This window comes from Epinephelus fuscoguttatus, linkage group LG20, assembly GCF_011397635.1.
Source record: "Epinephelus fuscoguttatus linkage group LG20, E.fuscoguttatus.final_Chr_v1".
Lineage (NCBI taxonomy): Eukaryota > Metazoa > Chordata > Actinopteri > Perciformes > Serranidae > Epinephelus > Epinephelus fuscoguttatus.
The window spans coordinates 28,148,027-28,175,965 of record NC_064771.1 but is presented as its reverse complement, the minus strand read 5'-3'; the positions used below and the strand labels follow the sequence as shown (position 1 = coordinate 28,175,965).

Sequence of the window (27,939 nt, the reverse complement as noted above, 5' to 3'; positions counted from 1 at the left end):
AAGTGATGGGTACCACAATATAAACAGTATGACAACATTTTGTTAAGACTGACAAATTTATATTCTCATATCGCCCCAAACCAATATACCAATATGGTGATAATGAAACTTTTTGTGTAGGACTTTTTTAAGTTAATTTAAGAAAAGTGGTAAAGTAATGATCTCTCCTGATATATTGATAATAAGTTACAGAGCAAGATGAACATCACTTGTTCTTCTTCGCTTTGTCCATTTTGTACACGTCAGTCTGCTTAATTAAATCTTGTGAAGCGATCTGTGTATTAATATCACATCACACTTGTTGGATTTTGGTTCCTTCTTGAGTCAGATTTTTTAAATTTTACATACAGAATAAATGAACAAAGGAATACTTAGCACTTCTGTTTTCAAACAGGTGTGTCGGAGAGGGATGAGCAGGACAAAACTTGTAGAAAAACTCCTGCACACTCTCTAACTCGCAAAAAAAAAAAAAGATTTTATTGCTGATTTTATGACAAACAGTGCACAGTTTGCCTGATGAAGGTCTAGTTCTATGAGACATACAGAATAAATGAAAAATAAAAGTCTTTATGTCTAAAAATCAGCACACACACACACTGATCACTTTACAGAAAGTCTACGGAAGCAAACGAGAGACAAAAGTATTTAAAGTTAAACACATCTGAATTCATAGCATTGAAATATTTTACTTTGGAAAACCATCTGAATTTATTGTTCTGAATTCACCTCTTTGAAATTAAAATATGAAATGTCTTGTTTTGCAATTTCAGAAGCTGAATTAGATTTTTTTTCAACTTTCACGAATTCAGATTCAAAACTTTAAATTTCAGAATTTAAAAAAAGAACAACAGATTTTTCTACTTGAATTTTTGACTGAATTTGACCAATCACACTATTTTTGAAAATCTGATACTTCAGGGGTTTTTTTTTATCCTAATTTGTGTGAGAAAAAAAAATTCAAATTCAACTTTTGAAAAAAAAGTAAAAAAAAAAAAAAAAAAAAGTTTAAAAGTAAGATTCAGACGATCAGAGCAAATGAGCTGATTTCTGTTTCTCCGAGCCTGTCCTTTAAATCTGACGTGTAAATCAGACACATGGTGGTAAAATGCAAAAATCTATCATTCATTATTTTATTAATGCCGTTCCAGCATGGCCGTCCTCACCCCTCCACCTCTGACACCCTCTCCCCTCCCTCCTTCACCCTGCCTGCCTCCCCCCTCTCCCCCCTCCTCCCCCCTGCTGTGCCTGGCTGCTCTTGTTTGACCTTTGCCCTCGCTTGCAGGTGGGCGGAGCAGGTGTCCAGAGTTGGCCAATAACAATCAGGGCGTCGCCCTCTGTGACACGCCCTCTTTGGGGTTGGATAATGAGCAGGCTCCCGACAGCCGATTCGCCGGTGAGTGGCAACCTCTCGAACATGGACCGATGAGAGCTGAGGACTGGGCATGAGAGTGAGGGGAGGGAGGAGGGGGGAGGAGAAGTGAGGAAGATGAGGGTGGGGGGGCAGAGTGCATGAGTCAGAAGAATTAATGATTTCTGACACATACTAACACGCTGACGCAAATTAAAGCTAAAAAGAAATCAGATGTTTTATTTCGCAGCAGTTAGAGACCAGAGAGGTTTTGTAGCATCTTTGCCCAGCATGAAGATCTGGAGCCTTCCTTCTTCTCTTCATCCCTGCCCTTTGGTGTTGTGGTGCTTCATTGCTTCTTCAGTACCGGTTAGCTGTGCGCTCCCTCCCTCCTCTCCCTCCTTTAGCTGAAGCCCTGGTGTGTGTGTGTGTGTGTTTGTTTGAGTGCATCATGTGGTGTGTTTGAGCGCTCTCTGCATGCTGGTGTTTTCTGTTTGTGTGAGTGTGTGTGAGGGAGAGAAAAGAGTCGGGTCCATCCCAGAGTTTGAAGTTCATGTTCAGCGTCTGCCAGCTCCGAGCCGCTTTGCCAAACATCTGCAACTCATTCTCACCGCCCGCCATCTTCCCTTCCTTCTGTCCTCTCCTAATCCTGCTCCCTGCTTCCTAACACTCGGCGGGTCACTGTGATGAGAGCTAAAGGCGTCCATTTTGTTCTTGATTTACTGTGTTTCTAAGTTTTGGGTTCAGACTTGCCTAACAGCCTTTAGCTCTGCATCCCTCTCGCAGCTCTGTTAAACCCTGATTTACCTTCATCCCCTCGAACCTGACGTCACCCCGTTGGTCTGTGATGGTGTGACATGTTTTCTCTTTCTGTGTCGTAAAAGTGTTCTGTTATCTCTCTGTTTCTCTCCTTTTCCCCCGTCATTCTTCACATCTTCTGCTGTCTTTTCTTGGACATTTTCCTTCCTTCCTTCCTCTCTCCTATCCTTTGTCTGCTTTGTCTCTTTCTTCCTTCTCTCGCCTTCTTTCGGATGGACAGATGAGGAGTCGTGCCCAGTGCACATTGAGGACTAGGTATGGAGTTATGGCTAGATGGTAGATCAGACTTTAGGGTCATATATGTGGTTTGCATGCACAGTTTTATTCAAGAATTTCTCTCCTAAAAAATACAGTATAAATATCTGTAAAAAGGTTTTAATCTTTTCTCAGAATCTGCCTTACATTATATTTTCTCATTGCACAGTGACAGTTGAAGTGAGGTAGCTTTCATTGCTGATGTTATTCATTATTCATATTCTCTGTGGTCCAGTCCTAAAAGTATCAATAATTAATTTTATTCACTGGCTGATATTTACCGTTATTCACTGTGAGTCAGGACCATGTTGGCTGATGAGCGTTTGAGTCGCTTCAAACTGACGTGACCCTCAGTACAGGACAGGAGCTAGAAATATGATACATGTGATTATTGTGAGTCAAAATTACAATAATTTAATAATTTCAACAAAGTGCTGTGCATTTTAAGGAAAGTAGAGTATCATGTACTGTGCAAAGGAACAAGTCAAGCAGCCTAACCCTAGGCGCACAACCTTTCGCATTGACGGATTGGAAGTCATTCATTCCAATAGAGGTGAAAATGACGGATGGTAACAGACTAGCGCGCAGCACGGTAGCGGTTCCGTTGACCATCGGACTGTGGAGGTGTTGGATTTTTCCTACTTGGGCATTGACAACATGGGAAAAACGGAGCAATACGGTGCCGGAAGTAGGAAATAAATTTCAATCGCAGTTGTAAACAAACAATATCTCATTTATTTATGCAAAAGAAAAAAAGAGTAAGCTTTTTTTCCACTATTAAAAGTAATTGTTGACCATAGCTTGATTTCTATGCGGTTGATAATTAATCTATATTTTCGAATTTTGCGCTCATTTCCATAGCCTATTTCACGCCTATATATCAGCTCTTTCAGTAGTACACTACTCAACTCGTCTCAGTTCATTTGGTACAGTGACAGTCAACATGAAAGATCTTAGCAGGAAGATATTGCTGGCTCTTCTGCTAGATGACTTCACTAACAGCTCTCGCCGACAGCACACTAGCTAGCCGTCCGCATCTGGCCAGGTCCATCTACAACGGAACCTTGTGGCGTTGTTCTGGGGGTGGGGAATGCGCTGGGGAAACACTCTGTTAAAACAGGAAAAATAGGTTGTGCACCCGGCGTAAGTTTAAAGGGTGATAACTGATGATGTTTTTATCCAGATATGCACACTGATCATTGTCCTGCCTTTAGAGAGTCCAGGCTGCTGGTTTCTGGTCTGCAGGTCCAAACAAGACTGCAGGATGAGTCAGCAGACTTTGATTTATAAATACTGAAAACTGCTTTAATATATTGACGTGTACCAAGAGGTAGCCAAACATTTAAAGCAGAGACCAAAATGAGACTGTGCATTTCAGTATGTCTTTAATGTGTTTGCAGCCAGAATTAATGAATTTAGAAGCACATGAGCTCATCACAGGGGCAAAAAGGCGAAACTACAAAATGGCCACTCTGTCACATTAGGTGACTTAAGTGCATTTAATTCAGCCGTGACGTGGTGAGACACATGTCAAACTACATGTGAAAAACATGACCAGTCAGTGCGATCTTTAAGAACCTTAACATGGTGGTTGGGCAGGAGGGGTTAGAGACAAACGTCTGGGATCAAACACTGTGCCGTAGAACACAGATATTCGTCAAGACATTGGAAATAGGAAAGAAGTGTCACACACTCTGGCTTCATCTGCATTTCCCTTTTAGTCACATGACATTTCAGCCCTTAAACCTTCATTATAGTCGAGACATGAGCACAAATTTTATCCACATTTCCAGAAAAAAATCAAAATAAAATGTGAAGTAATGTGTTTATCATCCACTGTCATGTGAATATCAGGAGTCAGGCGCATCAAGATCAATAGTTGGTGACGCTAACTCTACAGTTAGGTGTCATTATAACATTTCATAGGTAAAGGGCGACACTTGTGGAAATCATGATGTAAATATGACTTATGTTTGTTTTTAATTTATTGATTTAAGGGACATTTTAGTCTCCTCGTGGCTCTACACAGATCTCATGTTTTCATCTCTTCAGTGTTTAAGGTCACACGCTTCAAGATTTATATAAGTTTGTTCTTAATGCACTTTGTCGTATTTTCTTTACGATACACCAGATTTTCCACCTCATCCAAGCTTAAAAACTTTCCTGTAATATTTCAGCTCTTTTAAAAAATTGCCAGTAAACTTTGCATGAAAACAAGTGGCTGGAAATATACTTATCGTCAAACTCAGGCAGGAGAGGTTAAAAACTGGACCTTGTGAGAAGTGGTTGTTTCACAGTATGACACACTACACATGATAAAACTGCAAATCGTCCCGCCCTGAGCTCTTTGAAAATGAGAAGAGAAATTAGTAGTAATCAGGTGAGATCGTACTCGTCTTGTAGCTGTGTCCTGCTGAGAGATGTCAGTGGTTAACTGTTCATCTGCGAGAATATTTTCGACTTGGTGTGAAACTGCCGGCTAGACACGTTAACATGCAGAAGCATAGTTCGTAATGCTCACCCTCTGGTTATCACTGGTTAGCTAGTCTGTCCCCAAGTTTGGTCCCCCCTCTGTTGGGGTACCTAGCACACAGATCTGGTGCTAAAAGGTGGAGCTGTGAACACTGCAGTCTGTTGATTGGTCAGTAGAGGACGGTCACTCTGCTCAGGGCTGAGTTGTGGCTGGTTTTGAGGCTCATGTAACCACTGTTCATACTGTGGAGAGTTTTATTAGTAAACTATAACTATAAAATGAAAGGATGTTTTGCTGCCTCTCACAGCAGCTGGAGTCTGAGAAAAAATAACTTAATTCACTGGGCCGACTGCTGGTGACTTTTAAGGTGGAACGTTAACTTGTAATGTTACTCAATGCATGAGGTGACGACGTGAATCCATCAACACACCTTAAATTTCACTGTGACAACTTTGACCATCACTTTAGTTTTTATATGACATACACTTTTAGTAATGAGTGGATCCTCAAGTGTTTATATTAATTTCGACCTGGTTATGTGAACTGCATATATTCTAATCCTCAGTCTGAGAAAAACTAAGCGTAGTGGAGTGTAGTTCCTGTGGGCTCCAGCAACACTAAACCCCTGAGCTTGCCTGAGAAGGACTAAATGCACAAACCTGCTATTTTAAATATCCCACTCTCACTGCAGCCTGTTTTATTTTGCTCTGAAAATGTCGGCGTGCAGCCTCGTTCTGTGGACGATAAACGAGTGCTGGACGGAGCAGTGAGTGACAACAACCCCGCCCACATTTAAGAGTACTGTTTGCAGTGGAAACACTAGGGTCTAGGTACCATGTCTGAAGGGTTACTGTTGGTTCCAAAGGTACCATACTGAAAGTGTTTGGTGGAGACGGGGCTAAAGTTTCCGCATGTTAACGCAGCTAGCCGGCTGTCTGTCAGCGAAGCCAACAGAAAATAATAAACCAGAAATACAGCTGTGACCTCAAGAGCTTTGGGGACATTCCCTTTGTTGTTGTTTTTTTAATATATATATATGTAACTCTTCTTCTCTCTTCTTCAGGTCTGATGTACCTCGGGGGCTACAGGCCTGTTTTGGAGCCCCTCCCCCACCACACCTCCACCAGCAACATCAACCTGGAGGAGCAGGGGGCTGAGAACAGGGACGGCCAGAGTCCTAAACATCCTCGCCGCGGACCACTCATTGTGTAACACACTCAAACACACCCGCACACACACAGACACACACACACACAGACTTCTCCGTCCAGAGTCAGCTCTTCTTACCCTGCCATAGTGCTGCATCGCTGGATACTGTCCTCACTGAGCAGGGAACCCCCCCCCCCCACCACCTTCACCTCCACCGTCTGATCCATCCGTCTGAACACTTCCTGGATTGATTGTCGTTGCTGGAAACTCGTCTCGAGGAGAAAGAGGAGGGAAGAGGAACAGAAAGGCATCACGTGTCTGTTGTCTGTGCACTTTTATCTCACAGGAGTTTCTTTGTTTTGTTTATTTTTTTTGTCTGTGACCTAACTTGTGGGATTGATTAGCCTACTGCTACGTTATTATTTATTACCTGTAGGTTTAACCAATGAGAGCTGTGCATTGTGACACTATCTCTAGAAAAATACATGCTGCTCCTCTCCTCCGTTTTCCTCTCCTCTATTACCAGCCAAACAGTCAGGGGCTACTGTGATCGGCAATCTGATTTATTACTAATGTACTTCTTCTTCTTCTCTCTTATAAACTGTATGTTGAGTGAGTGTTCGGACACTGTTTGAAAGTCAGCTCACACCGGACTACCTTACCTTAGCCAACTAAAACGTGCTGACTCTTCTCCTCGGATCAGGGAGCTCCCGTCTCGCATGCAGCTTTCGACCTCTGCTGATGTTTTCCTCTCATTCCCGCCACGATTTTTCAAACAACCTGTGCTGAATGTGAATACAGAGGCGGTCGGACCTGTAAGGTGGCGTACGAGCCGAGAACTGGCAGCCGGACTGGACAGAAATGGACTGGAAGCAAAAACGTCAAACAGAATGTAGGACGTGGATCTGTAAGAAGGGGAATGTACGAGATTGTCGCCTAAACTGGAATTAAAAATAAACTTTGAAACTGGTTCTCCAAACACACACACACCCACATACACACACACACACACCACGCCATCCTCTCCTTCTGCAGCTCCATCTTAGCATGTCAGTATTATCGTAGTGCAACTGGAACAAGTACCACCAAGCAATAACGATGCCGAAGCTGCATCTCCTCCCTTTTTCTCCTGCAGGAGGACGCTCACGTGCAGTTCAAACAAAGACTGTGTTTGCAGCGGCCTGTTACATTCACACATTTCAACGTTATTTTTTATTTTAATTTCGCCATTGTAAAGGGAGTTATTGTGAGAAAAGCATCATACAGTCAATTTGAGATTTAGGCCACACCGTGGTTAGCTGGCATTTTGTTCATGCTCATATTATTCTCATCCCGACGAGCCCTTCTCTCCTCGTTTGTGAAGCTTTTAGTTGTTTTGATTTTGTATAACTTTATTGTATAGCTCACCTGTTGTTGATGTTCCCCGTTCCCTTGTTTTAATTTGTTGCAAAACACTGTGTCGTTTATTAGAATGTGGATGAAATATGTGAAAAATTTGTAAACGTTTACACACTCGTGCACACGTGCGCGCCCACATAACAGATAACTGAAAAGGGACAATATCAACATTTAATGCACTATTAGCTGTTTCCTAGACAACACACTTTGCGGTGCATGAGGCGATAGTAGAGTAAGCATGTTAGTCTAGGTCAGCCTGCACCCTCCTGTAGAATACTTGATGATGGATCACTGCACACACAGAAAACCGGACCATATCCTTCTGCAGTGTTATATATCTGTTGCTGGCTCCCTTTTCCCTCGACCCCGAACTGTTAGGGTCAAGAGGACTGCACTACTATATCCAAGCTGCAAACAGTCACGTGATCACAGTCCGAATGTGTCGATGAAGCCGTTCTGTGGCACTGGTCGCAGTATGATATCAAAGGAATGGGTCCCAAATCTGTAAGACCTCCACTTTTCTAGAATTATGAGTGAAAATGTCAAAGAAAACATCAAATGGATAATAAAGTTTTTGCAACTAAACCGTCGCTGAGTGATTTCCTGTTTATTTTAAATGGGACAGATTCATTAATCAGTGCAGGGTTTTGTTTCGGTTCATGTGCCTGAACATGAAACGCTGCTCTCAGATGTTCGTCTGATTAGCATTATATACATTTGACTCAAAATTGTCTTATTAAACAGTTTTATCAGTCCTCCTCTCTCCATACGCACAGTTTTCTTCCCACTTTAATCTCCAGTTACCGAAATGTAATTTAAAAAGAAGAACAGTCATGGTAAAATGTCAAAACAAAGCAAAACAGAAAAACAAAATGGCTGCCTTTATCTTCTTTAAAGGGATACTGTTACTTTTTTATTTAAAGCTGCACTTATCAAAGATTTATGTTAACAACAGATCAGTGTACTGTGTGTAATGTCAAAAGGTCAACCACAGAGAATTATCACTGACTGTAGTTTCCCTTCGGCTTCACGGAGCGTTTTAGCATCTTTCCGCTTATTGTTTTGGTTCTACAGCCCCAACTTAAATGTTTTAAAAATCATCTGTACACTACCTGCTCAACACTAAATGGCAGACAGACACAGTTAGAGACAGACAGGTGAAAATAGTGGAGCACTTAGCAGCTAAAGAGACAGATATTTCCCTCAGGAGTTGGTAGAGACCAAAAACGGGGCTAAAAGACAGTAAATATTGGACTTTTAGGGTAACTTTGGTATTTTGGAACCTGGACCCTATTTTCCCATGAGATTAATGAGAAGAACAGTTTTTAAACTTGTCCAGTATTGAGCGAAAACAGGCTGCAATGTAACCATGTTCGCACAGTCAGTATACATCCATTAAAAGTGTTTGTTTTTGCCACTGACAGGCTCAGATCGTTATTCTAAGTGTCTGACAACATTATAAAGATCATCCTACAGAGACAGACATTTTTGTTGCAGAGTGAGATCATTTTTATTAAACCAGAAACAGCCCAAAAATAGCCATCATCACACCAACCAGACTCTATTTAAATAAACGGCAATTTAAGCGCGTATAGAGCCAGCATGTTTTCACATCTAACCGGTTGTATATGTTTTTATTTCAAACAAACTAGAGTGGTGATCATTGGAACAGTGGAAAGGTGATCTAAGACAGTTTTACTTTGTATCTATCGACTTTGAATGAAGTGTGTTTTACGATGATAAAACAACTGTTAATTTAAATGGAGTCTGGTGGGTTTGGTGGTAGTGATTTCCGGGCTGTTTCTGGTTGAACAAAAAGGTCTGTTTCTGTAGAGATCCTTTCCATAATGTTGTCTGACACTTGTAATAATAATCTGAGCCTGTCAGTGACAAAGACAAGCAGTTTTAGTGGCCGTATATTGACGGTGCCAACATGCCCTGGGTGGTGACATTAAACTGTTGTTCCCATTAATCACTTAGAAACAAAAATAGAAGTTACACTTTAAATTAATCAGGAACAAGCTCCCTTTGTTCATTTACAACTTCAGATTCACTAGAAATAATGAATCCAAAGTCTCTGGGCTTTGAGTGAGTTGCAGTCACCCTGTCAGAGACCTTTTTCACAATGGCATTTTGACATGTCATAGTTGGAAAAGCACAGGTGTGTTTAGTAAGATTTGATATAGCTGCATCCCACTCAGTGCAGGCCCTGGTATTGTGCATGCTTGCTCACTGGAATAGCTCACTGGGAAACTTAATGGAACTCAGCCATCATTAAGGTCACCAGCTCCACCTGTGCTTTTCCTACTAAGACAAGTCAAAATGTCTGCTGCGTGAAAGAGGTCTATTTAAATGCCTGGGGGCAGCTTCAGCAGGCAGCTGACGTCAGGGTCTCATGTCCCAACCCGTGGTCCCAACAAGGCCTCTTATTTTACTGTCTGTGTCGCCATCTGGTGGCTGAAAGTGGTACTACGCTGACACCACCAGACTAAAGTCTCACCTTGGGCTTAAAATCACCAGTTTTAGGATTTGGCTCCCATTACTTAAAGCTCTCTAAATTTGTTCTCCTTCTTTATATCAAAATCAAATGCCTTTATTGTCATTGCACAGCTGTACAACGAAAGTCAAGTGCAGCGCCCAAAAAAAAAAAAAGAGACAAAGAGACAAAAAGACAACACGCAACTTGACATAGCACCCATCTATGCACAGGTCATGTTCAGATGTGATATGGTTTGCTGGAGGTTTTGGGCTGCCACTGCATAATTCCAAAGGAATATTTACTCTAAAAGTCTTACGTTTGGTTAGGTAAAGGTAAAATCTTTTATTTATTCCACTGTATTTCTTCATTTTCTAGTATACTGATGCTTACACCTAAATCTCAGAAGTGTTACCTTTATTTTGATACAATTATTATTTATACAGACCTTATAGTAGCACAGAAATAGTCAATTAATGTTGGGCATTTAATAGTGTATACGTTTATCATTTTGATAGAAATTGTTGACAAGTATTGTTCCATTTCCTTCAAAAAATACAAATGCTTTAGTTATTTTTGTTTGTAAATTTACATTTGTGAATGTAAATTTGTCAAGAAGTAAAATGGGGTTCATGAGGAAAAATGCATTAATATCTTTGTTACAGTAATCGCAGTAATATTTCTATGGCAAATAGTAAGATCTGAGAAAATGTCAACTTTATATTTAGTAATATCCTTCCACAGCACAGGTAAAATTACAAGACAAGAAATGCAGAAGATAAGAAATGTTTAACGGGACAAAATCAATGAGCCAGAGGATATTTTGTTTAAATGTTTGTTTGTTTTTATTTTAATCATAGTCAGAAAAAGGCAAATTGTTTGACATTTAAATACAGATCACAGTATTGATATAACTGCAAGACAGAAATTAACAATTAAAGACAGAAAAAAATACAAGGGGTCATTCAGGAATAAAGGTACACAGATTAATAAAGTACATTCATAAAGTACATAGGGCCTTTCCAATTTTACAGCATTTTATTTTATTTTATTTGCATAAAATTTAGAAATGCAGAAAATACTATGATTTTTTTTTAAATTGTGAATACAATATTTTGCCAAAATAATTAGATTATTGGTCCAAAACTCTGCTTTCTTGTCCTCAAATTGGACACCAACCTTTATATTCTCACAATTTAGAGTCATAATATTTTAATCATTATGTCATTAAGTCAGCCAATACTGAAAAAAATGTCCAAGTTGAATAACAAGAGAAGAAAAGATTGTTCTAAGGTTTCAATGTCTGAGCTATAGAAAGTGCACATATTCAAATCCGATGCCTTTTCAATAATGGAGGGCTTGATGGAAACTGGATAGTTTAAAATGCGCTGTGACCTTTATTCTAATGAGCAGAAGGCACCGCCCCCGCGCGCGGGGACTCTCGGGAAGTACCGGATTTCCCTCGTGCGTCTGTCCAATGGGCTACAAAGTACGGAGCATGGAGGCAGCGGACTACAAGCTTGATTGTAGGCGCGGCAGGTGAATTCTCTGACTTCATGCGCGACTGAGCGCAGTGGTCAGTTTCCGTGATGGCCCTCTCAAAGTCTAGGATCTTTTCGGTGCTGCTTGTGATGTCAGTTTTCCTTTTACTTATTCTTGTAACATGGGGAGATTATTCAAACAATATCAAGTAAGTTGTTTTAGAAAAACTCACGAGGGAAGAAGGGAACTCATCTGTATTATTTTCTAGTTGGTAATCCTGTTAAATTGTCTTCAAAGAAATGTCTCCGCACATTTCCACCTACAGTAATTTTTTAGTTTAAAAAGTGTGTCTTAGTAACTTTATTTGCTTTATTATTTTTTCCGTCAAACTTCCACATCAGCTTGGCTGCTGTCTCAGGATTGAAGAGACACAAACATGAAGTAGTGTTTGACTTCTGGGATATAACAGGAAACTATAGTGCGGCAAAAACTGCTGATTCCACCGCAACAACAAACCCGGTGACAAAACTAAAAGTGGATCAGATGAGAAGCTCTACACATGCTGCTGTGGCTGAGACTCCCATGCCCATCCTCTTCAAAAAATCCTTCAAGAAGGCTCCTCGGTGGGATTTTGATGATGTTTATAACCAGGATGCTCCACCCAGACCCTGGGTAACTATGCTATGACAAGATAGTATAATAATTCTAGATGCATTACCTTTGTGGGAGTGGGTAATCTGCACAGCCACATGTTCAGCTGTGTGTCTCTGGTTTGGCCTGCATGGATTTTCAGTTTGATTTTTCCTTTAAAGCTATTACTGCTGTTAATCAGACTTTCTATGTTGGAGCTCCCTGTTTGGCTTCATGTCTGCTGTTTCTTCAGCTGTGAGCGGGGGCTTCATTAATTAAATCACCATGAACACAGTGCCAATTAAATTTAGATTTGGAAAAGATTCTTAGTTTATTTCTTCATTTCATATTTTGTCCTATGTTCTCAGACATGTGCTGAGTCTCTGCGAAACTCTGAGGATGAGAGCTTCAAAAAGGCTTTCCTTCCCAACATACGTTTGTTTCTGCACAAGGACAACATCAACGTGAGCGAGTGGAACCGGCTTTCACATTTTAACAATCCTTTTGGCTTTATGCAGCTTCCCTATGACGGTAGGTGTTTCTGTGTGTCTGTGTTAGACAGGTACCAAGTGTGTTAAGACTTAGAGTATTTCATGATCACTATGTGTAGTTTGGTCACCAAGAAATGGACGTGGACTTGTTTCCACTTTGACAAACCTGTTCAGTAAATCTTGAAGCAATTTTAGTATGGATCATCTCAAGAAAAGCCTTTTTCTTGAGAAAAAAAAACTCCTTTAAAGGTTCTATATGCAACATTCAGAACCACAGAGAGTGTTCTTGTTGTGAACTGTTTTGTATTTTAAAACACATGAAGTGTTTGTATTTTTGTTTCTGCAGAGGTGATGAGTGCAGTGAAGTTGATCCCAAAGCTGAAAGAGCCACTGCTCCTTCCAATGCCAGGCAGCGATGGGTGTGTGCGCTGTGCTGTGGTGGGCACCGGAGGAATCCTCAACGGTTCCAAGATGGGGAGAGAGATCGATGCTCATGACTACGTTTTCCGGTAAGAAAGAAACCTTTTTTTAGGCCCAAACTGGACTTGCCTGTCTTGATTTGACACTTGACAAGAAAGTCTCATTGCACTTACATCACAGTAAGTGCAAACAGTTGAGACTTTCTTGTGATTGGCAAAGTTGTGACTTGGTCCTACCTGTGCTTGATTGTGTGAACTGTGGTATCAGGCACTATGTACAACCTATAGCTGTTCATCCACTTCCACACAACAATTAGCAGCTCCTGAGTCCTGCCCCTTTTTGCCTGTGCTCCATTAACAGTTGAGCAAGCTTGGAACACAGCAGAGCCAGGCCCTCCGTCCTCTGAAGCCAATTTTCACTTGGCTAAACAGTGGAATTACAACTCCAGAGTCTGTCTCCTGATGAAACTTTTTACCATATCTTACATTGGGAAATAGTAAATCAGTGCTTGTCTTTTTTTTTTTAGCATTACAACCCCCGCAAAATGACTTGTTTCACTATTAGGATTTGATTAATTTGGTCCGATAACATTTGGAAAGTCTAGAAGAGCCACAAGATTAAATGATTTTATCCTCATTCAAGGTAGCGGAGCGCTAAACAGGAAGTAGCTTGCTCGACAGGCGGAAGTCTCGAGTGCACTTTGTCTATGGGCCAAATGATGCTGAAGCAGAGATTGGATGAAGCGAGATACCCAACTCAGCTCACTTCCTGATTCAGTGACGTCAGCGCCACGCCTCTGTAGGAGACTTGCGGCAGCTCTGAATGTATTGTTGTCAGTGAGGAAAATGAACGTGATCACAATTTATGGTCAATTCTTTCGCCCTGTAGTCAGTAAAGTAAATGTTGGGTTCATTTTCCACAAGCCACACATCTTACCAACATTCTGACACTAAAGCTGCATTTTTCATCCGCACAGATCAAGAGAAAGTTAACTTTGTTTGAGCCCTGTCCGTCTCAGAAAACAAGTTCTCGCGAGATCTCGTGATCTTGATAAACAGGCGGTAAAATCACAGTTAGCTTACAAACAGTTATTTACCGCTAGTAATAAATAAAAAATGCCCAAGCTTTGTGCAACAATAGGCTGCAATAATAGGAAGAATGTATTTTCATTCCACCTGCTTCTCGATCCGCATACACAGACATCCACAGAGCCTCTGTTCAACACGGTGGTGGGGAGGGGGGGTTGAGGGAGAACAGGCTCTGATTGGAGGGAGAGCTAACCATGCCCACTTAGGAGACAGGAAGAGTAACCGTTTTCTTAACATTGGATAAGCCTACAGTTGGGTATCTCCCTTCATCCAATATCTCTGGCTGAAGCAGCGCTGTCAGTATCCTCTTTTCACGCCACGACATTATCAGTTATGAATTTAGTTTTCACTGCGTGAGAAAATGGACATGTGGCGTGAGAGCGTGTGAAAAGTGTCAATTGCATGAGTCTCACGGTCAATGCGTGAGAGTTGGCAGCTCTGTGTATAGTTATCAAGAGGAGTTAGTCTAATGCGAGATCAATGGGGTCAGCCAGGTTAAATTAAAAATTAGCAAATTTTAGCTCAATGGTGTCAGACAAGTTAAATTTGAAATTAGCAAATTTTAGCTAACTAGCTACCTAATGTATAGCTACATCAAGAGGAGTTTGCCTAATGTCAGATCAATGGGGTCAGCCAGGTCACATCTGAAATCAGCTAATTTTAGCTAACTAGCTACCCAGTGTACAGTTTTTATGAGGAGTTAGTCTAATGCCAGATAAACAACTTCAGCCAGGTTCAATTTGAAATTAGCAAATTTTAGCTAAATAGCTACCTAATTTATAGCCAGAGCAAGAGGTGTTAGTCCAACACTAGATCAATGGTGTCAGCCAGGTTAAATTTCAAATTATCTTATTTTAGCTAACTAGCTACCTAATGTACACCAAGAGGAGTCAGCCTCATTTCAGATCATTGAAGGGATTTGGAAAAGGACAGATAGGTTGGTTGCTGACATATTTTTAAGACAACATGAATTATTTATGCCAGATCAAATGCCCCTTTGTTTATATTATATATTTGTTATATAATCTCTTTATTATCTCTACGTATATTCATCATGTCCAAACAGTAGAATTACAACTTCCTGGTCCGTCATGTGATACCCTGAGTAACTGAATGGGGGTGTGTCGCTTCACACTCAAACTTTTACCTTAGCCATGTCAAAATGGTATTTTTGTTTAACAGCCCTTACATTTCTGTATCACAATGAATGTGCACTTACATGGATGTATTACACAGATTTATGTAACTTTCAATTCATTTATTTTTACCTATTTGCCTTTTGCATGTAAGTAAAGTAAGCTCAGAGTGACTGACAGCCGCAGTCGTGCTTGATCTTACAGTAAACTCATCATATAAATAATAACCATATAAATTGGTTTCTAAGCTGACTGAAATTAATTTATGGAGGTCACTCTCACATTTGGATCTGTTTGTGCGGCAGGGTGAACGGTGCAGTCACTAATGGTTATGAGGAGGACGTGGGAAACAGAACTTCGGTGTACGTTCACACGGCCTACTCCATCCATTCGGCGACGTATTTATTCAAGAGGTTCGGATACAAAGCCGCCCCTCATGATGAGGTATTAAAGCTTGAATGAATGTAATGTGTAATATTGTAATTTGTAATTTATACCCCACACATACACACTCACCTGTCATCCTCTTCCTTTTGGCAGGGTATAAAATACGTGATGATACCTGAGGGGAGGAGGGATTACAATTGGCTCGGTGGTCTTCTGAGAGGAGAAAAGATTACTAATGGCTCATATAAAAACAGGAGGTGAGTATCAACTGTCTAAATATTATTATTAGTAGAAGGTAACATGAACACAGTATATCTAGTGCTGGAACATATTGGATTGGGCCTGGAAATGTGTCATCAGGTCACCATGTTTATGGAGACAGTCCGGTTTTTAAGTTTTAATCAACTTTGACTCACGAGTTACCAAAAAAATGGAAGAAGGCATTCGTTAGTACATTTTATGGAGGTTACAAGTCATGTTAAACACTTCATGCTCCTTTGTGGCTCAGACAGGAAGTCACAAAACTCCCCTCAAAAATCAGGCCATTTAACTTGTACAGTTTACTTTGCGAAACAGTGTTTCTAAATTCAGCACTGAGAGTTCTTCATAAAGTGTTCAATCTCGTATTACAGTTTAACGGTGCACTAAAATATGTCTCTGAAGACATTTTAGGCGAGACATAGCCTGTACAGTAACTTTTTTTAACGACTCTTTAGGGAGCTGTGGCATTTGCTTTGGATGAACTACAACTACCACATTATCACCATGTGATTTTGTATTTTAACCCCACAGGCCAAGAATGTACTACTCTGGGCAGTACAACGAGTCCCGCTTCTATGTTCTGCACCAGGATTTCCTCAGATACGTTCGAAACAGGTCCTCTCACAATCCTACCCAGCTCTTTCACACTTTATGATTCATGATAACAATGATAATAACCAGTGGTGGAATGTAACTACATACATTTAGTCATGTACTGTACTTAAGTACAATTTGAGGTGCTTGTACTTTACATTGATATTTTCTGCTACTTTGTACTTCTTCTTCACAACATCTCAGAGACAATATTGGACATATATCTCCACTGCATTTATTTATTAACTTCAGTTATACAATATAATCAACCCACAAATTATTCAGTAATATTATGGATTATGATAAAACCTTATTGATCCCCATAAGAAGCAGTTAAAATGAACCTCACCTTTACCAGCTGCAACATTATACTAATGTGTTAATGCATCAATAGGTAAAATCCAGTAATATAATGAACATAATTCTGAAATGGGCCATTCTGCATAATGCCTAATTTTACTTTTGGTACTTTTATTATATTTTGATGTCAGTACTTTTGGACTTCTGGACTTCTGGACTTCTGGAAAAATTGGTAAAATGGTAGCATTAGATTTGCAAAACTATAGCAAGCCGCTGCAAAATGTTCTTGTTTCACTGTTTTATGATGTGGAAACACTGTGGTTAAGGTCTGGTTAGCTTTAGCAACAAAACACACTTGGTTATAGGGATAGATGATGGTTTGGGTTAAGGAGTTTTCGCAAATCTGGGATTACTATTTTAACACGACCCAGGATTGAGTTTGAAATTCATGTCAACTTGAAGTCAGTGGGTTTTTTGAATGGGTTCTTGACACAAGCTTATTAGACTTTCACATTTTGTTCTACGACATAAAATACGTCAGATATCCCGCTTGTGAATTTTGAAGCTTGTTAGCAGTTGCTAACAAGTGACTAAATGAAACTACAGAGGCTGTCGGGGGACAGGGACATTAAACGTCATCACGCTGAGGACGAACACTTAGTGGTAGTGATGCTTAAGTCCTGTGACTGTAATGTAGTCCATTTGTTAATTAAAGTTAGCTTTTTACTTTTGGCGATGGCATTTACGCTTAAGAAATCAAAAAAGTGGTGTTAATTTGTGGAGATCATCTTGCTAAACATAACACGCAAGTACATTTAACTAGCGGCACCAACTTTAGCATTGTTAACTACTGTTAGCTCTTTCAGTTCCTTTAGCAATGTCAGCATGGCTAATGGTGCTAACTTAGTTAACAGTGCTAAAGTGGTTTTTGCAGCTTTAAATGAAGCCGCTTTCTCACAAGGGTTACCTGGGGGAAGACCGGACCCGCAGTAACCGTTGAATGAGTGGCGCTGCTAGCTAGGAGGTGTGCAGAGTAGAGCAGCCAAGGCTAATGTTAGCTAACCAGTGTAGACAAGAGGGTGGGCATTGGGCACTGTGTTTCTGTGTGTCAACGCTGCTAACCAGCTGTCTGGCAGCAAAGCCAACAGAGATTAGAATTAAAGTTGAGATATTTACATCACAAACAATAAAATTTCACCACCTAACTGGATAGCAATCTAAAGCCGAGTCACTGGAGCATGGGACTAAAAGGAAGGGCTTCCTGTATTTCGTGTAATTTTGCGTAGTTTTTTGGAGAGGGAGGGATTGGGTTATATTCTAAAAAATATCCATTTAGTTTTTAATTAATGAGTGCAGGGCTGTCAAAAGCAAAATTAACCAAAACTAACATCCCTAGCATGTTATTTTCTGCAATAATCCAGAATCCAATGGAAAAGTCCAATGGGGTTTTTCTTGAGGAAACCATGGCAACACTAACCATCCCTGCAGCACTCTATATGAAACAGAAAAGTTTATTTGTCTCGTCTTACATGTGAAGACTTATTGTTAATGTCTATGTATGTTCATACGTAACTGTTTATTATGCACAGGTTCTTAAAGTCTCGTCATATGAATTCTTCATTCTGGGCAATAAACAGACCGACCAATGGGGCATTTGCTCTCTTCCTGGCTCTGCAAACCTGTGACACTGTAAGTTAATATTACTTAAATGTCTCCACATGTCATCTGTACTGTAGTTCATGCCTCTATAAACAAGCATATTTCTATAAAATGCCCAACTTTTCTTTTCACAAATCATTTCTTGGTGTTGGTTATTCCCTGTCCTTTGTTTTTGTCGTTTTCAGGTGAGTGTGTACGGATTCATGACTAAGGACTACAAGAAATACAATAACTACTACTTTCAGAAAAATATGAAAAAACATGTGGTTTTCTACATCAATCACGACTATATCCTGGAGATGAAGACGTGGAAAAAACTACATGACAGCAAAATATTGAGGCTCTATCAAGGACCGGACTCAGAAAAAGGGACAGAAAAGCCTAAGTAGCACTGATACTGATACACTGAGGATGGCATCAAGATTCTAGGTCATTTAATAAACTGTAAATAATTTTTGTTTACCCAAACCATGTGAGACAGTATGTAACTGACAGGTTTGTCCTTCTGCGATGTTTCTACACCTTAGTTAGACTTTCCTGGATATTGTAATATGTATTTGACTCTCACTGATATAAATGGGGTGGACAAAATACAAGTAACACCTCTCAGTACACACAGTTTAAGAGCACTACAAACTACTGCCTCCATGAACAAAAAGTTAAATCAACACATCCTGTAAAACAGTTTAAGAAAAACACTATAACCTTCTGAAGGTAAGGGCTTTTGTGTCAGACTGCATCAGTTTCAGCTAATTGTGGCAATTAGTTTTAATTGAAGTTGCGTCATTCTGAGATATCTAAGATATGTGTTTGATAATATAATAAAAAGTATTTTAATAATTAAATAAAAAGAAATGTTAAATAAGAGCATGTGAAAAGAATAAAAAAAATGTTTGATAAGAGCTCTGAGTTTGTCCCCATTGTTGCATGAAGACATGCCACCAGTTGCAGTCCGTTTACAGAAGATGGGAACTGGTGTCAGTCTCACCAGCAAAAACATGAGCTAAGGGTCACAGGCTAACAAAACAGGTTGGGTTGATCCAGTGGGTAATGTGTGGAAGATTTTTGTAATCTGCATTCTTAATTGTTGACATCTGACGATCCTAGAAAACTTTCTTTTGTTGTGATATTCTTTCCATTGAATTATTTATTTTAAAAAAATGAACATTTAAAGCTAAGATATTCATCATTAAATTGGTTATTGCTGTATTTTTATTGATATCTTTCAGTGCATTCACTTCCAGCAAATTAAAACCCAAAGTTACTAACTCAGTTGGATCCTGCACTTAAAGATGAGTAACGCTTACATTGATTTAGAAAAGCAGATTTCCCTGAAAGTTATTGAATCAAACAGCACCACCTGCTGACCTATTAGAGTTACAGCTGCAAAGTGGCAGTAGAGTAAAACAGCTGTTGGGATACACCTAGCAAGAAATACATTTAAGTTAAAGAAAACTGATTAAAACACCGCAGTGAAACCTGAGTTTGCTGCCTCAGGTGTCAGCACATGCAAACTGTGTAACTTCCTGTCCGGTGATTTCTGCTCAGTTTGTCTTTATTTAAATCCCTCATCAAAATATATTGTGCAAAAGCTTTCTTATTACAGCCATTTCGTATTGTTTTTGTGGGATTCCATGTGGTCACTTGTTAAATTAAAAATGTAACATTTTGGGAAACATGTTTACTCTCATCTTTACTGAGGTAATTTAGAGGACTGGTAGCCTGAATTGTAAAGTAAACATGAAGGTGGTGTAGCTTAGCGAACAGGAAACAGGAAAACAGCTAAAGCTAGCTTGACTCTATCCGAAAACTCACTGGCTACCTGACAACTTCTTTCTGTTAGGAGACACAAAACTCCCAAAAACAGTGAACCATCTGTTAAGGGACTAAATAAATAGAATATAATGACCATAATGAATATAGCGACCTTTTAGTGTCTGCTGGCCGACCTTTGGACAGAGCCAGGCTAGCTGGTTCCCCTATTTAGAGGGGCGTCATCCCTATGTTCCCCGGGTTCCATATCCCCCCCCATATTCCCTGTTCTGCACCTGGGGAACATAGAACCCTTTTTCGGAAAAAGGGTTCTATGTTCCCCACTTTTCCGAAAAAGGGTCCTATCTTCCCCGGGTGCAGAACATAGGGGGGAACATAGGACCCTTTTTCCGAAAAAGGGTCCTATGTTCCCTGTTTTTCCGAAAAAGGGTCCTGTGTTCCCCGGGTGCAGAACATAGGGGGGAACATGGGACCCTTTTCCGAAAAAGGGTCCTGTGTTCCCCGTTTTTCCGAAAAACGGTCCTGTGTTCCCCGGGTCCGATGTTCCCCCCTGAAATGCCAATGAAAAACGCACTTACCTCATGTGATCGCATGATTCAATGCTTAAGGCGCAGACAATGCTCCCCAAGAGTCACATATATTTAGAAAGGGCTGCGCCTTTGGGCATTGTATCTTGTGATCACACGAGGTAAGTGCGTTTTTCTTTCGCGTATGTTCCCCAGTTGCAGAACATAGGGGGGAACATAGGACCAGGGGAACATAGGTACGGTCCGTTTACCTGTATGCTAAGCTAAATTAGCGCTGTAGCCTACAGACAGATCTACACACTTAAGTTTATAACTTATTTTTTCTAAGGGCTGAGTATATACAGTTACTAAAGTGTGAACCTGTCTGGTCACTAATCAAGCAAGACATCCCATCATGCATTGCGCTACAGGAATAGACTGAGGCGTTTTCTGCCATGTAATAAAGTGTCTATTAAATGTGTAGTCGTCCGAAAGTGTTTTTTCATGTTACATGTGAGCTCACTATATAGCGTTTCAATTTTTATTTTAATATTTTGACAGTCTGTGTGCTCGACATTGAACTCCCTAGGGAGTCGTGAATGTTATGTAACTTCCGGGCCACCGCTAAAAAAAAAAGAGCGATGACATGGGGCGCTGTAACTGGCCTGAAAAATCAACCAAAATGTAAAAACAGGATACATAATGCAACAAATAAACCTTCCAGTTAAATTTTATTTTAATTCAGCTACTAATTATTGAGCGGTTTCGTTTTGCCAGTTAGAAGGTGGGCTATCGTTCCACAGGGGGGGCAGAGGTGAGTCAAGCTAGCTGCTGCCAAAATGGCGGACTGTCAGAAGCTTTATCGCGGAGCGGAAGAAAGGAAGAAAAAGTCAAGCTACATGATGCTCCAGCTGCTGACATGCAAGTCGAAGACCGGTATCATGACTTAAATTAAATTTTTATAATCTGTCTGAAAAGTGACCTACGCTGGAAAGTGGATTTTGGACCTTATTTTAACTCTGCAGTAAAGGAATAACGTACAGACAGGTAAGTCGCCTTGTACTTAACGATAGTTGTTATTTAATGTATTTCATTTTCACTGTAACTGTGTTTACAGGGGCATAAAAAACTTATTTAGTGATGGCGAAGGGGCTACTTGAGTCGTCAGTGGGTGGAGTATTATCCATTTCTTTTATTCCTATTTTGCAAACAAAAGAAAACACAACAGAGAGGTTTCAGATGCTTCCTTTTAAACGAAATAAACAGTAACGTCACATCCACACCCTCAAAACTGACTCCACCTCACCTGTTGGACTTTTTATTTTTAATTTAATGAATTCCAGGTGTGTTTTTACGCAATAATATTAAAGTTAAAACTCGACAAAGTCTTATTTTTTGGAGTAGAAGTAGCTTTTACATTCGTGGTGGGCAATTTCGACCTACAATAGTTTTATTTTCTTTCTGCTGATAAAACCAAGCGATAAAATCACTTTATAAATGCTGTTTGGGGTCAATGCAATAATGAGAAATTCAACAGTGTGTCACCACAGGGTGTCGTTGTTCTGCATGAAAGCTGCAGGCATTTAGAAATCACTATTTCTCAGTAACCTACCGCTTCATATATTGTGAGTGAGTGTGTGTGAAAATTGTAATACAAACAATATTTTTTAAAAAAAATCGCCATTGCAGTCTGTATATTAACTATTGTATTTAAAATTAGATCAAATACATGCTATAGACGTAATACGAAACCAAGAACACTCAATTTTTGACGCCCTGCTTCATTGCTGAGCTTTCTAGTATGTCAACAAAGAATAAAAAACACTGCACTAGTGTTTCAGCACGAATAAATCGCATATATTTCCCTTTATTGTCACCTGATTTAATACATACAGCTTCTACAATCACAAACTTACCATCTGCTCCTGCCTCTGCTTCTACATTTTAATATAAGGACACAGTCAAATAATTTAATGTATGTCAGTTAATCCTATCTTTAAAGTAATTAATGTTAATGTCTCTACTTTATAGTTAGTAGACCACTTACCCCTCTACGCCTGAACACCCAGCTCTGTGATAGTGTGTGTGTGGGCGGGTCTTTACGAAACTTGATTTAAAAATTATTTAAATCTCGGGTCATTAAAGCGATTGGAAATAATTCATAATAATTCATCTGGCAGCGTAGTTGTGCTTTTGATTGTGGGGTTGAAAATAAGTGAACGTAACTAACGTAGAGAGATAATAACACTTTAAACCGTAACACAATGCGGAAGTGCAGTCCCATCATGCACTGCGGCATAGCAACATTGGCTAACAGATGTTGAATTAACGTGTGTTTCTTTACATAAGAAGTCCGTAGCAATATATTCCTATGTGTTTCTCTATTAGCCGATTGCGTGGTGTTGATTTTGTATAGTGTATTTCAGTGTGAACCAGGACTTAGATTAGTGTGGTTGCGAATCTGGTCGGTCAGAGTCTCTCAGTGAAGTCAGATCACTCTTGTTTCTCTTCAGATCGTATAAATCTTTCGCCTTTTACTAAAGATTTCCGTGGAGAGGAACACTAAGAGTTTTACTCAATTTTTTGATGCCCTGCTAACGCGGGGCTTCCCATCATTGTTAAAGAGAAAAGTTTGAAGAAGTTAGCTCAAGTGGTGTCGTGTGGAGTTTGTCTTAGATGTCAAATGTGTTGTACTGTGAGTGTGTTTTGATTGGCTACTGGCCATGTCTCTCTTGTAGAAGAGATTTTCAATACCAATGGGACTTCCTGGTTAAATAAAGGTTAGGTCACAATAAATGTACAGTGATCCATATGACAGATTGAGACATAAGAGAAACAGGGAGAGATAATGACCAAAAGAATGAAAAAGAGTAAGGATACCACCTGACATTAGGGTGACCATATTTTGATTTCCAAAAAAGAGGACACTCGGCCGGCCACAACATAGCCTACTTAAATGATACTTGCAGTTTACTCAAAGATGCCTTATAATTTTAATATATTTAAAATTTATATTTATGGATAGAAAATTCAGTTATATTACAAAATAATATCTCTCAAAGACAGAAATTCAGATAGGCCCCAATAGGGGACACATACACACACTAGAGTGTGGCGATCCGAGCCCGACGGTACCCGACGGGTCGGCCGGGTTTGGTCAAAAATGTAGCTATAAATTGTTTTCGGGCTCGGGTTGGATTCGGTCAGCTTTCAGTGAAAATGTAGTGTAAAAATAAATAAAATCCTATTGTCTGTCCTGTTTATTGCGTGGGCACTGTTATTTATGTGACAACACCTGAACATAACACACACACACACACACACACACACACACACACATTGGCTGTTTGTTTCTACCCCTCTCCTCTCTGAAAGTCTCGGACCTCCAGCCGCCTGCCTCCGCCTTGATTAAAGGCTGAAAATCAAATAAAAGAGGGAGACAGGTTTTTCCTGTTTTATCTTATTTTGTTTTATTTCTCCCTCTCCTCCCGCTAGAAGCGTCGGATCTCCCGCCTCCTGTCTCAAACACGGAGGTCTCCCTCTCCGCAGCTGAGCACCCACGGCGCACGCCCGGCCTGTTAAATAGCCTGTAACCACTGTGTGACACAAACTCAGTGCTTTGGTCATTTAATAATGTCGGGCTCGGTTCGGACAGAAATATGCGTCCCGTGCCGCACTCTAACACACACACAAACACAGGGAAAACCAGACATTATCATCAGTTTATAAAAAAAAACCCGGACGCCCCGGACGGGATGTGAAAAGTGGACGTGTCCGGGCAAAAGAGGACGTTTGGTCAGCCTACCTGACATGTTCCACCCACTCAAACACCGTTACAGACCAAGTACCCCCCCTCATGGCAACAGTACTCCCCCAGCAGGACAATGCAGCATGCCACACTGCAAACATCACTCAGGAATGACCCAAGGAATGTGACAAAGACCTCAAAGTGTCAACCTGGGCTCCAAATTCCCCAGATCCCAATTTGAATGAGCATCTATGGCACGTGCTGTTAACCCACCTCACAATCTGCCGCCAACGCACTGGTGCCAGACACCGCAGGACACTCCCAGAGATCCTGTGTCCATGCCTCGACAGGTCAGTGCCAAGTCCGACCCAAGGAGGCCCCACCTTGGAGTAGGGGTACATCTGGGGTACCGGCACATCACAAGAATCCTTGAGCAGATTGGGACCTGGGAAATTTAGAAGCCAGGTCGACACCTTGAGCTCTTTGTCACGCTCCACAGGACATTTCTAAACTGTTTTTGCAGTGTGGCATGGTGCATTATCCTGCTGCCATGAGGGGGGGTACTTGGTCTGTAAAGGTGTTTGAGTGGGTGGAACATGTCAGGTGGTATCCACATGAACGCCAGAACCAAAGGTTTCCCAGCAGAACAAAGCATTGGAACAAAATAATCAGAGTTATTCACTTCACCTGTCAGTGGTTTGAATGTTTTGGCTGATCAGTGTACGTATGGGTTTATATTGACAACTGTACAGGCTAATTTGCAGTGAGGTTCACATTGGTAACAGTGCTGTATTAAGTCGTACTGGTATTGATGTTTAAGAGTCTGATAGCTGATGGGATGAAGCACTCTCTCTTGCACTGTGGGTACAGCAGTCTGCTGCTGAACAAGCTGCTCAGTGCACCTACAGTCTCATGCAGGGAGGTGATGGGTGTTGTCCATGATAGATAGTAGTATAACATTAAACGTAGACTGTCTATTTCCATTGGCTGAATATCAGTCATAAAGTGCCAAGTGTGTGATATTCCATGTTATAATAATGATAATATTTATTTGTGTAGCACTTATCTAAACAAAGTTACAAAGTGCTTCACAAAGTGCATAAAATTAGACAAAACAATACAAAGTAAATAAATCACAAAAGTTACAAATCAGGCATTAAAATGGAAAGCTTTTCTATAAACATATGTTTTAAGCAGTGATTTAAAAATGACTAATGTGCTGACCAGCCTCATCTCCTCAGGCAAATGATTCCTGAGCTTCGGGGCCTTGATGACAAAACACCGTCACCTCTAGTTACCAGCCTCAGTGTAGGGACGACTAGTGAGGGTAGGCTTGAAGACCTCAGGTCATGACTTGGAGCATAGGTGTTCAGAAGCTCAGCTACAGTACAGGCCAAAAGTTTGGACACACCTTCTCAGTCAATGCGTTTTCTTTGTTTTCATGACTATTTACATTGTAGATTCTCGCTGAAGGCATCAAAACTATGAATGAACACATGTGGAGTTATGTACTTAACAAAAAAAGGTGAAATAACTGAAAACATGTTTTATATTCTAGTTTCTTCAAAATAGCCACCCTTTGCTCTGATTACTGCTTTGCACACTCTTGGCATTCTCTCCATGAGCTTCAAGAGGTAGTCACCTGAAATGGTTTTCCAACAGTCTTGAAGGAGTTCCCAGAGGTGTTTAGCACTTGTTGGCCCCTTTGCCTTCACTCTGCGGTCCAGCTCACCCCAAACCATCTCCATTGGGTTCAGGTCCGGTGACTGTGGAGGCCAGGTCATCTGCCGCAGCACTCCATCACTCTCCTTCTTGGTCAAATAGCCCTTACACAGCCTGGAGGTGTGTTTGGGGTCATTGTCCTGTTGAAAAATAAATGATCGTCCAACTAAACGCAAACCGGATGGGATGGCATGTCGCTGCAGGATGCTGTGGTAGCCATGCTGGTTCAGTGTGCCTTCAATTTTGAATAAATCCCCAACAGTGTCACCAGCAAAACACCCCCACACCATCACACCTCCTCCTCCATGCTTCACAGTGGGAACCAGGCATGTGGAATCCATCCGCTCACCTTTTCTGCCTCACAAAGACACGGCGGTTGGAACCAAAGATCTCAAATTTGGACTCATCAGACCAAAGCACAGATTTCCACTGGTCTAATGTCCATTCCTTGTGTTTCTTGGCCCAAACAAATCTCTTCTGCTTGTTGCCTCTCCTTAGCAGTGGTTTCCTAGCAGCTATTTGACCATGAAGGCCTGATTCATGCAGTCTCCTCTTAACAGTTGTTCTAGAGATGGGTCTGCTGCTAGAACTGTGTGTGGCATTCATCTGGTCTCTGATCTGAGCTGCTGTTAACTTGCGATCTCTGAGGCTGGTGACTCGGATGAACTTATCCTCAGAAGCAGAGGTCACTCTTGGTCTTCCTTTCCTGGGTCGGTCCTCATGTGTGCCAGTTTCGTTGTAGCGCTTGATGGTTTTTGCGACTCCACTTGGGGACACATTTAAAGTTTTTGCAATTTTCCGGACTGACTGACCTTCATTTCTTAAAGTAATGATGGCCACTCGTTTTTCTTTAGTTAGCTGATTGGTTCTTGCCATAATATGAATTTTAACAGTTGTCCAATAGGGCTGTCGGCTGTGTATTAACCTGACTTCTGCACAACACAACTGATGGTCCCAACCCCATTGATAAAGCAAGAAATTCCACTAATTAACCCTGATAAGGCACACCTGTGAAGTGGAAACCATTTCAGGTGACTACCTCTTGAAGCTCATGGAGAGAATGCCAAGAGTGTGCAAAGCAGTAATCAGAGCAAAGGGTGGCTATTTTTAAGAAACTAGAATATAAAACATGTTTTCAGTTATTTCACCTTTTTTTTGTTAAGTACATAACTCCACATGTGTTCATTCATAGTTTTGATGCCTTCAGTGAGAATCTACAATGTAAATAGTCATGAAAATAAAGAAAACGCATTGAATGAGAAGGTGTGTCCAAACTTTTGGCCTGTACTGTATATAACTCGGCGCTAAACCATGTTGAGCTTTAAATCTTAAATTCTGAAGTTAGCTGGCAACCAGTGGAAGAAAAGAAGATTTGGGGGGATATGTGACCTACGATTTGTCCCAGTTAAAATACGAGCTGCAGCATCGTGAACTAGTTTAAGCTGAACTACTAAAGATTTACTGAGGCACGTAAACAGTGCGTTGCAGTGGACGAGGTGCGAGAATACATAAGCATGAATAAGCTTTTCTAGGTTTGAAAAAGACACAGCTGATTTGATTTTGATTATATTCCATAGGTGGAAGTAGCAGGATTTAATGAGGTTATTGTCATGTGATTCAAATTTCAATTGAGAATCAAAAGTGATGCCTAAATTTCTCACTAGTTGCCAGACGACCAATAAATGGTTGTTTTGTCCTTACTAAGTGTTCAGTGCCATGTTATCCAGAATTTCTTCAAACACGTTTCTCCCAGACTAATTTCTTCTGCTTCTTTGCTGCTAATTTTAAGTCGTTGAAATTTATTGCTAAGTAGGTATTCATATG

The 27,939-nt window shown here is 40.5% G+C and overlaps 2 protein-coding genes, 1 long non-coding RNA gene and 1 other non-coding gene across 9 annotated transcripts in view; 3 read left to right on the top strand and 1 right to left on the bottom strand.

Annotated features, from left to right (window-relative positions):
- The window catches only part of rnf157 (ring finger protein 157), a 33,866-nt gene extending 25,827 nt beyond the window's left edge, over nucleotides 1-8,039 (top strand). The window contains exons 18-20 of one of the 6 annotated variants that reach the window (XM_049564064.1): nucleotides 1,283-1,393; nucleotides 2,388-2,422; nucleotides 5,959-6,092. In XM_049564064.1, the coding sequence (XP_049420021.1) occupies nucleotides 1,283-1,393; nucleotides 2,388-2,422 (146 nt within the window). In that variant the 3' untranslated portion in view covers nucleotides 5,959-6,092. Of the gene's footprint in view, nucleotides 1-1,282; nucleotides 1,394-2,387; nucleotides 2,423-5,958 lie in introns of those variants that run through there. The other 5 variants (XM_049564062.1, XM_049564061.1, XM_049564066.1 and 2 more) reach the window with 5 other exon arrangements.
- Nucleotides 2,432-27,939, bottom strand: part of LOC125881175 (uncharacterized) — a 261,696-nt gene continuing 236,188 nt past the window's right edge. The window contains exon 3 of the long non-coding RNA XR_007448209.1: nucleotides 2,432-5,005. This is a non-coding gene — a long non-coding RNA (uncharacterized LOC125881175). The remainder of the gene's footprint in view (nucleotides 5,006-27,939) is intronic.
- On the top strand, nucleotides 11,129-19,164 carry LOC125881122 (alpha-N-acetylgalactosaminide alpha-2,6-sialyltransferase 1-like). Its single transcript, XM_049564139.1, has 9 exons — nucleotides 11,129-11,608; nucleotides 11,802-12,072; nucleotides 12,399-12,561; nucleotides 12,868-13,030; nucleotides 15,471-15,609; nucleotides 15,706-15,809; nucleotides 16,345-16,428; nucleotides 18,297-18,396; nucleotides 18,552-19,164. Exons 1-9 carry the CDS (start codon nucleotides 11,508-11,510, stop codon nucleotides 18,753-18,755), a joined length of 1,329 nt encoding a protein of 442 aa, XP_049420096.1. The 5' UTR covers nucleotides 11,129-11,507; the 3' UTR covers nucleotides 18,756-19,164.
- LOC125881378 (U5 spliceosomal RNA) lies at nucleotides 23,139-23,252 on the top strand. Its single transcript, XR_007448232.1, has one exon. It is a non-coding gene; the product is annotated as a U5 spliceosomal RNA (small nuclear RNA).

Coding starts and splice junctions, on each gene's coding strand:
- LOC125881122 (XM_049564139.1), top strand. CDS start 11,508: ATGGCCCTCTCAAAGTCTAGGATCTTTTCGGTGCTGCTTGTGATGTCA. Junction 11,609..11,801: donor GATTATTCAAACAATATCAA/GTAAGTTGTTTT, acceptor CTTCCACATCAG/CTTGGCTGCTGTCTCAGGAT. Junction 16,429..18,296: donor CTCAGATACGTTCGAAACAG/GTCCTCTCACAA, acceptor TATTATGCACAG/GTTCTTAAAGTCTCGTCATA.